At 27.2% G+C, this 12,255-nt stretch overlaps 3 protein-coding genes across 3 annotated transcripts; all 3 read right to left on the bottom strand.

The window, feature by feature from the left end:
* Positions 1-2,769: 2,769 nt before the first annotated feature.
* On the bottom strand, positions 2,770-5,240 carry LOC126909421 (aldo-keto reductase family 1 member B10-like). The gene is made up of 6 exons (XM_050691847.1): positions 4,971-5,240; positions 4,021-4,188; positions 3,815-3,931; positions 3,541-3,744; positions 3,116-3,471; positions 2,770-3,043 (listed from the first exon to the last, which is right to left on the bottom strand). Exons 1-6 carry the CDS (start codon positions 5,043-5,045, stop codon positions 3,001-3,003), a joined length of 963 nt encoding a protein of 320 aa, XP_050547804.1. The 5' UTR covers positions 5,046-5,240; the 3' UTR covers positions 2,770-3,000.
* Positions 5,241-6,581: 1,341 nt separating this feature from the next.
* On the bottom strand, positions 6,582-7,468 carry LOC126909423 (aldo-keto reductase family 1 member B1-like). Its single transcript, XM_050691848.1, has 2 exons — positions 7,433-7,468; positions 6,582-6,899 (listed from the first exon to the last, which is right to left on the bottom strand). The coding sequence occupies exons 1-2, from the start codon at positions 7,466-7,468 to the stop codon at positions 6,582-6,584; spliced, it is 354 nt and encodes a 117-aa protein (XP_050547805.1).
* A 1,056-nt stretch (positions 7,469-8,524) lies between these two features.
* LOC126909420 (venom protease-like) lies at positions 8,525-12,251 on the bottom strand (the record flags this gene model as incomplete). Its single annotated transcript, XM_050691846.1, has 6 exons — positions 8,525-8,975; positions 9,075-9,214; positions 9,278-9,555; positions 9,618-9,810; positions 10,379-10,575; positions 12,139-12,251. Coding segments are annotated over 6 exons (1,077 nt in total), but the record flags the coding sequence as incomplete, so codon positions are not given.
* Positions 12,252-12,255: the final 4 nt, after the last annotated feature.

Here is a 12,255-nt window from a genome sequence, read left to right as displayed (position 1 = left end):
CTATTAGTGTTTAAAATGATTCTACAATTGAAATATGACCTGAATTAATTTTAATGATTTACTTAAACTAAAATGACTAATAAAAAAAAAGTTGTTAAAAAGATCTAAAAATCCGTTGTTAATTCAGGAGAAATTAACAATCATTTTTTTTAGAAATGATTTATATAGCAATATATTACCAAAATATTTGTAATATTATAGANTTAACAATCATTTTTTTTAGAAATGATTTATATAGCAATATATTACCAAAATATTTGTAATATTATAGACTAGTAGTAGCACACACAAATAGAGTAAAAAAATTATTAAATTACAAAGTAAAATGATTTAATTTTGTAATTGAAACCTTTCATATCCGAACTTAATTCGTCAATAAATACTTTGAAAACATTCAGTGTCGTCACTAAGCAAGCGCCCCCCCCCCGCAGAATTTTCGACGGCGCCCCTTTACTAAATTTTACTATGCTTTCAATCATGTTAATTATTAATAAGGTATTGAGCATTCGTAATTTGGCGCCCCCCCCCCCGAATCGCGGGGGTGTTATTTACGCCACTGAAAACATTATAAATAAATGATTTTAATTGTCTTTATGGAGAACATGGAATAACTAACTGTTTAATTGATAAATTAGAATTTTTTTTCAATTTTTGAGAGTAATATCTTCAATTAGATACAAATTGTAATCATTTGACGTACCGTTGAAAAAATTAGGTTAGAGCAGAGAAAATAAATGAGCCACAAAAAAATAACTTATCAGCTTTGCATCGAAGCTAAAACCTTAAATATTGTAAAATAATTTTAATATGAATAAGAAATTTCTTCTTGAAATTTGATAAAAATCAAATTTATTCTTAACTTAAATTTAACTTAAAAAGAATTAAGGAAAAAATGCAAAAAATTCCTTGCCATACGTGGATTGGAACTTTGTACCCCAACAAATTTTAAAATAAAACACGTCGTACGTCGTTTCCCTCGGTTGAAAAAAATGGCAATTTAAGCTAGTTTGAATTTCAATGTTATTTTTCTCTACTTAAAAAAAGCAAAAAAATTTAAATAAATTTAGCTTTCTATGCTATATCAATTTGATTTATATAATATTTATGAAAATCAGTGTACTCCCCTTGTCAGATATTTTAAAATAAAATAAATTAAAAAACTTAGAATTTTTAACACAAAAATAGCATATTTTTAAATACGGTAGTCATTTTTGAAGACAAATTCAGAGGTAAAATTTTTTTTTTTCAAATTAAAGTATATTACATAAACTTTAATTTAAGGTATATATAAATGTGTCAGTCTTTCCGGAACATTTTCAAAAGTTAAGTTGAAAAAGTTGCCATTTTGAAACCCTTTCCTGTGGGCTAGTAAGGGGTTAAATGTTCACAATAATAAATCATAAGGTAGGTTTGGTTAAATACCTAAGGTATCTATAAAAAAAATGTTTTTATTGATTCGGTCATTTTTAAAAGTTATGGTAGTTTTAAGTAAAAAAACAAAACCCAGCACAAGGGGGTCGCGGCACAGTTGTGACATGGTATAGTTGGATCAAGTATAATGATATCTGACAGTGATTAAAATCACTATCAAAAATAAACACTTCGATGCAAATCTTTAGATTGTGTTTAATTTTAAAAAAATTGGTGTATTATTCCAAAAGCTACATGATCTGCTAGTTCTTTATTAATATTTTGATTAAGATAAAGTATGTCGAATGAAAAGGGGATTATTAAAAAATATTATTTCTCACAAAAAAATTGTGTTGATCCATATACTTTTCAATAAGTTATAGCATTATAAAGTTAAAAATATAAAATACAAAATCGAAAATTTTCACACAAAAATAGCATTCGGTAGCCATTTTCACCATGAAGACAAGTCCAGAGGTCAATTTTTTTTTTTCAAATTAAAGTATATTACATTAGCTTTATTTTAAGATATATATAAAAGTGTCAGACCTTCCGGAATATTTTCAAAAGTTAATTTTTTGTGAAAAAGTTGTCATTTTAAATTCCCTTTGTGGGCAGATAGAGGGTCAAATTTACAACAAAAAAAAATTATATTAATATGTTCATTTTTGAAAAAGTTACGGCAGTTTTTATTAAAAAAAATTTCGAAAATTAGCGACTTTTAAATTTGTAATTTTTTTGGAGGTTTCCCCCATTTACGGGGAACGAGGGAAATTTTTCAATTTTTGAGGGTAATGTCTTCAACTAGATACGATTTGTGATCTTTTGACGTATTGTTCATTAAAATCGGTCCAGCAAGAGCTGAAATTGAGCGTCCAGGTACAAAAAAAAAACATAATAAAATTAATACCTTCTTAGCTTCGCATCGAAGCTAATATTAAGATGAAAAGTTATCTTTTTCAGAAGAATTTTATAAAAATTATGTTTACTTTTTAATCGTCTGTTCGATTTTTCAAAAAGTTATTGAATGTGTCAATTAAAAAATATTTAATATCAGGTTTTAAAAAGAATTTTTAAATGTATATAGGTGTCCTATCATGTTCAGACATTTTAGCTACAGAAAATATTTTAACCTTTTTTTTTAGTAATATATTTTAGAATACATTAATATTTGCTTATTTTTTTATAATTTGTTTCTAATATGACAAAAATGTTCTTTTTATTTTTAAATACTTTTCTTTTGACGGTTTGATAATATATTTAGGATAAGTACTCATTAATTTATGAGTATTAAATACATAGTGTGGGTATGTAGCATAGATGGATTAAGCTTGTACTAAATAATTCATATTTCGCCCATTCTAATTGTATATTCATCTTAAAAATTTTTATTGACCAATTAAAATTCTCATTGCTTTAAAAGAAAAATACACATACATTTTAGAATCAAACAACTTTTCAATAGTATAATTTTTACAATGAAAAAATCATTTAATATTAAGTATTACACAATAACAATAAAGTATTTAAGAAATTTGTGATATAAATCTTCAAAAAACTATATAAATACATTTGACGAATGCAGTGCACTTAAAATTCATCATTGAATGGATAATCCTTCATATGTTTATTCCTAAAACGTTAATTATAATTAATATTACTCTCAGTAATATAATTGATAACTATTAAAATATTACTACTTTACCATATTAAATGGCAAACACGACCATTACAATTAAATGTATCAATTAAGTCCATATCTGTTTGTTCTAACATAAAATCCCAAATGTCAAAGTTTGATTCAATACGACTTTTAGTCACAGATTTTGGAATAACTATAACTCCTCTTTGAACCTGATACCTAATGAGAATTTGGGCTGGACTTTTTTTATATTTGTTGGCAATTGCAATAATTTTTGGATCATCCATAAGTGAAGGATCATCTGGTTTAGCCCAAGGTCTATCTGGAGATCCAAGAGGACTGTAAGCTGTTAAATATATACCATGGGATTCACAAAATTCTTTTAATTTCTTTTGGTTTAAGTATGGATGGCATTCAACCTAAACATATTTTGTGATTTGTGTAATAGTACTTCTAATACAATTCATAAAAATTGGATAATCATTTACTTGATTTGTAACAGGTTTAATTTTAGCAATTCTCAGAATATCTTCAATTTGTCTCTTATTAAAATTTGACAATCCAATGGATTTTAATAAACCTTCTTCTACTAATTTTTCTAATTCTTTCCATGTTTCTACATATGAAGTTGTACCTTCAATCACTTTATCATTTTCATCTTTCGGAAACAAGGTATCTTCTAATGTGCCTTCCTTAAAATAATTAACATATTTTAAAACTATACTTTAAGAAATTTAATGTAAGTATTTTTTAAAATATTACTTTAAATGCCATTGGCCAATGAATTAGGTATAGGTCTAAATAACTGACTTGTAGATCTTGTAAAGTTCTTTTCAAGGCTGTTTTAACATAATCAGGTTGATGAAATGTGTTCCACAACTAAATTGGTAATGAATAGAATGTTATCCATAACATAATAATTTTAAGTTTGGATAGTTATTTACAACAATAAAAATAACACTACTTACTTTGCTAGTAATGTATAGATCTTCTCGTTTAACAATACCTTCCTTGAACTTCTGCTGTAAAGCATGTCCTACTTCTTTTTCATTTCCATAAACTAAGGCACAATCAATATGTCTGTAGCCAGCATCAATTGCAGCTTTAACACCATTTTCAACTTCACCAGANTATGTCTGTAGCCAGCATCAATTGCAGCTTTAACGCCATTTTCAACTTCACCAGATTTAGACTAGATATATAAAAAATAAAAATGCATACATATTTAATAGCAAATAATAATAAATTGAAGATCTAATTAAGAAGATAAAATTACTAAACCTACAATCTATTTTTACGTGTATTTGATAATTTAATATAAATAAATTAAATGTTATACACTGGATTATTGCTTGTGAGAAATTAAGGACTTTTTTAACTCTTACAATCATCAAAGTCATATACTGTCCTAATGGGAGAGAAGCTATAGCCTCTTTATCCCCTCTATAGCTACACTACTAAATACAATTATTATAAATTTTCTTAACAGTAATTAGTTCATTTGTAAAAATATTCATTGTTATAATATTACAAATACTTTTTTTAAATTAGTTTTTTATATTAAAAAAAATTAAATTCACACATTGCCTTTGTATAAAACAATGAAATAATCACAATATTTTTACAATTCTTATAACACTGATTTATGTTGAAAGTCTTATAGATTAATTTATGTGAAAAATAATTTTTAATTTGAAAACAAATTTAATTTAAGTTTTTAATATTTCAAAATAAAATTATACATCGCTATGACAATAATATTAAAATATTTGTAAGGCAATTGTCAAGGGAATTATTAATAAATGATAAAATCATGTGTAATGTAGTGGCATCTTTTAATTGGTAGTTAAAGCTATAATTTGTATTAGTTTATAAGTCAACTATAAATAGCAAGTTAATTAATTTAAATTAAAATTACCTTCCAAGTCCCATATCCTACGATTGGATATTTTTGACCATTGTTAAATGTAACTAATTGATTTTTTGAAGCCATTTAAAAATAAAATGATTAAGTACAGATAATAATTGTTCTTCAAAATGTAGGTATACAACTTTTTAGTAGAGTATTAGTGCTAAACTGTTTTAACATGCAACAGGCATAGCAACACAACGCTTGAAAGTATTCTGTTGTAATGTGACTGTTAAAAGCTAATAATTCAAATCATCACAATGACGGGTCAAACACATAACTAAAATGTAATCGTTATCTAGCTAGAGAGAACAATCATATTTGAGGTCAAATTCAGTGTAGCCAAAACTCTAAGCTTTTAAGTAAAATCAATTAAAATTATGAATGTTCAGTTTCAAACTAGCAAAAACAAAGTTTTAAAACCTTAAACAAAGGTAGAAATTATTAATACCAACGTTATTACATTTTAAACACGCGGAGTTTAAAACACCAAATAGTTAAAATTTATATTGATTTTATGGGACATTTTAAACGGTTCAACTATGTTTTAGACACGTTTTTTTTTAAAATCATGTTATGAACAAACCTGATTAACACATGCAGGTACTAGCACATGAAATTACTGGACAAACATAGGAGTAAGGTGGGAAACTAGAAGACTAAGCCCTTGCATAAATTTAGCGAAATTATGTTCATTGTTATATAAAAATTATTTTCCTCCTCCAAAAAATAATTTTTAGCATCCCCATAAAATCTAATCCCCTCGACTATAGAGCTACGTACAAAAGTAAAGGGCAAACCTCTTATATAAAATTTTGAGTATTAAAAATGAATATTATGGAAAAATAAAAATAAAAACTTTTATAAAGTAATGTACTTTATTAATGACATAATTTTTGTGATACTTAATTATAATACTTCATAGACATTCACACATTTGTTTATCTGTCTATGATATTTTTAGTCAAATTACTAAGATATTTCAAATTCTATAGTGCTTACTATTAATTTGCAACATAATTTTTTAATTGCAGAAAATTAAGCACATAAAATAATATGTATAAACCCAAGGCCGCATCTAGAGGCCTTTTTAAATGCAGAAAAAAAAATTTGAAAAATGCCATTTTTTACAATATTGTAATTTTGAGGTATTTTTCTAATTTTTTTCAAACTAAGAGGTTTTTTAAACTTTGACAATAAAAGGTTCAAATAGATTAAAATTTAGTTCTTTTGGCGTGTTAATTATTTAAGTTGGTCCAGTAGGATTTGAGAATTTTCGTGGACATATATTTAAAAAAAACATATTATGGTAACATCAATATTTTCTCAGCTAAAATAACTATGTATAAAAAATTGAGAAAAATCTTTTTAATTAACATAAAAAATGGTCATTAGGGTGGCAATATTCGTAGATATGTTCCTGTATAATCATATATTTATATCTATTCTTTACTAATCTTAAAAAAAAATTAATACTCATCATTAAATGGATAATCCTTAAATGCATATTCCTAAAAAAAAAAAGATTCTATATTGTTATTATATTAATTAATAATGCTAAGATTTTACTGAAATAATTTCCCTTTGAGTTGTACATAACGACAATTACAATCAATTTCCTCAATTTGGACCAAATTCATCTTTGTCAAGTTCAAAATCCCATACGTAAAAATTAGATTCTATTTTATGTTTCGTCACTGACTTTGGGATCACAATAATTCCTCTTTGAATTTGGTATCTAATTAAAACGTGAGCGGCACTTTTACCGTGTTTACCAGCAATGTCTAAAATGATTGTATTTTCCAACAATGAGGGACCATCAGACATTTTCCATGAGTTATCCGAAGAACCTAGTGGACTATAAGCAGTAAGAATAATTTCTTTTTCATAACAAAATTCTTTTAAGTTCTTCTGGTTAAAGTAAGGATGACATTCAACCTATACGTTAAAGAATATTAAATACAATTATTTAATTTAACGTCGCATCGAGCTTAAACTAAGGTAATAAAATAATAATGAAGTTTTTATTTCTGTAATCATTGCATTGGATTAGTCTTGATGAAATATTTATTTTCCCATATGATTAACAAAGGCATATTTTGGAGCTCATTAATGTACTAATATTTCAAAATAGGCTAAATACGTACAAATAGATTACGTTTTCAAAAACAACTGTGTATTTAGTTTAATGTGAAGAACTTCAAAGTGGGTGATTAATTTTTTTTAGGCGCCTACATTTACTAGAATGCCCTTATTTTTTATGAAAAAGTAATTTCATATAATAATCAAAATATTTATATAATGTTTGAACTTATTCTACATTTTGTAATCTATTAATTTATAATAAAATTTCATTTCACTTTAAATTAATTTCATTCTTTTAGGGAAAATATTGAACTAAATAATATCAGCACAATTAAAGTTAAAGATCAATTGATATTTCGGTATAAATTATAAAATATTATTCATACTTGTCGATAACCTTCTTGTTTCTTAAATTGACCCATAATGAAAATGACGTCAGATGACGTCTTTTGTACAATTAATTCTATACAAATCTTTTACTGGTATTAAAATAAAATTCTATCCCTGAAAGTATAAGTTTATTAAATGTAAAAATGGTTTATCGTAGATACGTTCTAAGAGTTTACAATGATTTAGCAGCAATAAGCATTTTACAAATATTTAAGTAATTAAATGTAACGTGTATTTTGATTAAATTATTGTTTTAATGTGATTATTCTTCATGGAAAAATTCAAGTATATAAAAAATGAACACCTAGAGTATAAAATATAATATTATTACGCCACAAATTTTTTTTTTTAATTTGTACTGATTTACACTATTTAAATGTATTATAATATATTCTCGTAATTTCATTGAGCCATTTCTTTTTAATGATCGAATTATAGATTTAGAGAAATTAATAAAATTTTAGATTATAATAATTAATAATTGATTTTAATAATAATATACAAAAGTAGAATTTCGGACTCGCCAGATTATAACTGATAAACTATTTTTTTTTGTGTATAAAAAAAAAAAAAAGAGTTTAATTTAATTTAAAAAATATTCAACAAAAGGAATATTTCAGTATAATAATTATTTATTAAACAAAATTTAGCGAGGTCTTTGTATATTAATTTCTACATTTTATTCTGAAATATTTAATATTTATTCTTCAATACTTTGTATTAAAAAAAACGTTATTCACAAATAAAACTATTGTAAAAAAATTATTGTATTTAGTACATAATTTATTATAATTTACAAAAAATAGCATTATCCTAACATAATATTTAATAAAATTTATACATGCGTTTTGGTGAACCAAAATTATTTAGTTAATTTAGATCCTTTCACTTTAAATAATAATTATATAATAATATATAATATTTTACAATTGAAAATAAAAAAATGTAATATTATATCTAATATATGATACTTAAAAGCCTAATAGTCTTGCTTACCATTCAAAATCATCAATAAATTATTATTACAAATTATAATATCAATGCAACAATTAGCTATTATAGTTTGACGTATAATATTATGTTTTCTTTATAAATAATTTTTATTTACAGTGGTATATATACATATAATATTTATTATTTATTATTATATTATGCATAGAAGTGAAAAATTATGTTAATAATGGGACCTATATAATTTCAAAAAATTGAGATGTCACTTTAAATAATAATATAAAAACAATCTTTCGGTAATTACAAATATTGCTAAAATTACACATGTGCTCATAATCAATAAAATGTGTACGTTTTGAGTCACGACTTATTGTAACGATCTTTAAATTTTGCTCCTACTTTACTTCTGAACAGATGTAAAGTTGAAGGTAACTATATAACATTCTCGTTGATCCAGTCTATGTATCGAGAAACTCTTGTATACACACCGGGATATCCAGGCTCACCGCATTTATTACCAAAAGATACTATACCGATTTGAATCCATCTACCATCTTTTTTTAACATTAGTGGACCTCCAGAATCACCCTAAAATCAAATGTAATATTTCAATACATTTTATTTGTTAATTAATGTACGATAAACTAACTACTAATGTATTTATCTAAACAATATTTTGAATTTTACCTGACAAGCATCTTTGCCTCCTTCTTTAAGACCTGCACATATAAAGTCTTCGTTAATCGGTTGGAAGTAAGTTCTATCACAGTCACTATTATGCCACACAGGTAGTTCCACTTGTCTTTGTACAGTACTTTCTTTACCACCTGAGACAATACGAAAATGTTTAAAATTGATCGATTTTTTTACTAAAATGTTCTGGATATTACCGTAGTACGTTGTGCCCCATCCTACGACAGTTGGAACTTGACCTACAAACGTTTCAGACCTTGCGCTCTTTGGTGGCAAACATAACGGTATAACGTATTTGCTGCGTTTCACTGGTCTATCCAACACTAGGATAGCAATGTCGTTGTAAAATCCTACCCTTGAGAACTTTTTATGTCCCCTTACTTCGACCACGTGATATGTTTCGGGGGATGAAGGTTCATCGTCCCTTCGAAGATCTACGTCGCCCAATCTCACAGTAAATTGTCTGGCATTAAATCTAATAAACATAAAATTATGTTATAAAATAAATAATAAGTACTCCATCATTATTATAATCACGGTAATTGTCTATTGTCTCTTGTACAATGAGCAGCTGTAAGGATATGCCTGGGACCTATGAGGGAACCTCCACACCAAAATTCTGTTCTTCTAGTCCCGTGCAAAAATATAGCAGCCATCCATGGCCATCGCCCGGGTAAAGCTTCGTCTCCACCGACAACTCGGTATTTTGGCACTTCCGGTCGCCCACATTCTATGATAAGAGATAACATAGGTTAATATTATATTTTATTGAGTATAATTGATTCCAAAATCAGTTCAATAAAATTTAGTATACATTCAGTGATTCCAATATTTATATGCATTAATTCCAAAGTAGACTGTTTAATGTATATTATTTATGCTAAATTTCATCAGTTATCTAATTTCCAACGGAATTTCAATTATAATATAATTGTAAAACCCAAAAATTGTGAACAATTAACGCCTAAGCAAAACCGGTAACATCTTGTAAAGATACCGCCTTTTACGAACCAGAAAAACGTGATTGGCAATACCGTGTCAAATTTGAAAGAGGTTAACGGTGGCAACACAACCAAATGGTACTTAGTATTGTATATTAGTGTACGTTTTCCTTCGCATGCACGATATTTAATTGTCATTGTACGTTAAAAAATACCTCTATACATTGTAGTCTACACTATGTGACTTTCAAGTCTAAACAATAAATGGTTTTTATGTTTTGGAATGTTTTTTTACCAAACCATTAAATTTTAACTAAGTGAAAAATCGTGTTAATTGCAATGATGTATTTTATTTACCTCCTTCATCAAAAATGTTGTTGGTACCAGAGGTAAGTATTGGCGGTTTGGTGGTAGTCAATTGAACAGGAGCTTGGGTCGTTAGAGTAACAACAGTCGGTGGTGGGCGCGTAACAGCTATTGGCCGGTTATTTACCGGTGGTGGTCTAGTTGTAGATATCGATTCCGTGTTTATATTTTGTGGATTTTGAACAGATCTGAAAAAAAATGTTAAGAACTTAAAAAAATGGAGTCGTGTACCGACCGAATTAAAAAACAGTAAATATGGATTTCTGTCATTAAATAATAAAATTTAGAGCAAAAAATAAAATTGTTTTAAATTTGTGCATTGAAGTTGATTTTTAAAAGTTCAATTCAGATTACAAAATTTCAAATGAAATAATTGATTAAACCATAAAACCAGTGCACTTTCATTATTTTCAACCGCGACGAGTTCGTGGCTAAATACTATCTGCAAATACTTCTTTCCATTTTTGGCAAACTACCGCAAAATTACAATCGATAAAACATCAAAATGATAAATATTTTTTGGCATATTTATAAAAAAGCAGAATTTCTCTATGCGAAATTAGGTGTCCATTGGACGAAATATTATATCACGCATACAAAATTGGTAGAATTCCATAACGTTATTGTTCTTAATTTATTATTGAACATCAAGTTGACTGCGGAACGGATTAAAGAATTTTCTTTTGACACGAGATGCATGTAACAGCTAGTAGAGTAGAAAAAAATGGTTTTGACACTAAAAAACGACTGCGGAAGTGCGTTGTTATTTTGTGTTGAACTACTTTGCATTAACATATTATACATGGGTACAATAAATTTTAAAATGAGAGTTTCACTTGCACTTCTCACAAAAGATACTCGTCGAATTATCATAGTAAGTCGTTTTTTCCATTTTTGAAAACCTGTCATTTTGAATAGGACGTGGTAATATATGCAACCGACGGAGTCTTTGCGTGAAAATCAAAAGTGAAAATCGATGTTTGATTAGGCGATTGCTCAAGCAGATGTAATCAACAAACGAAAGACCAAGTGATCGGGTTAAATAGAGCGCAAAAGCGGTTAAAACCGAAAGGGACTACACGATTTTTCGGCGGATGTCATTGTCCAGGTTTTACCTTCTCCTCTCGTGATTTACACGTGTTTATTAAATCACGATTAGTTCAAAATGATTGTAGATATACTGCGCACAACTAATAATGCAGCATGGGTTATGGCGAGACCGACAAGGTCATTGGCAATTAAGTTTAACGTTCGAGTAAAGCAAGTGGATAAGACAGTGGTGTAAACAATACAATATTATGTGAACGCTAGAGATAGTATGAAAACACTTTTTGCTTTATATTTTACATTACTTTCTATTGTACGCTATGTTATAACGGTACTCTCGCAAAATATTGACGTGATGATTTCCAAAAAAATAAAAAATAATAGTAATCAAAAGCTGAACAGTCAACGAGCATGTTGGCTAATCTTTTTGGAGTTGTTAGTGAATGTCTGAGATGAATAACTATGAGACGTGTCAAGAAACTTGATACGTTTTCTCCGAATATTCGTTATAAAAATACATTTTCAAAAATATTTGTTTACTATTGGTGAACTTATTTTAAAATTGTTCAGTTAATTCTCTTTAAAATCACGGCATTAAATGTGAATCAAATCTTAATGCAACTCCAAGTGTACGATGAACGAGTATGATATTTCTTGGTTATTGAAGTTTTATTAAGAGCAATATCATTGATTAAAAAACTCACTGTTCGGATGACTTTCTTGGACAGCACACGCCAGGCACAAAAAGATTTTTGAAGCATATCGACTGTCTTAGTTGGCCAAGGTTGAGCAAAAGTTGTGGACAATTACTCAGGTCTTCA

Source organism: Daktulosphaira vitifoliae, unplaced genomic scaffold, assembly GCF_025091365.1.
Source record: "Daktulosphaira vitifoliae isolate Bord-2020 unplaced genomic scaffold, ASM2509136v1 Scaffold_373, whole genome shotgun sequence".
Lineage (NCBI taxonomy): Eukaryota > Metazoa > Arthropoda > Insecta > Hemiptera > Phylloxeridae > Daktulosphaira > Daktulosphaira vitifoliae.
The sequence above is the reverse complement of the archived record's forward strand: the minus strand, read 5'-3'. Positions and strand labels throughout refer to the sequence as shown.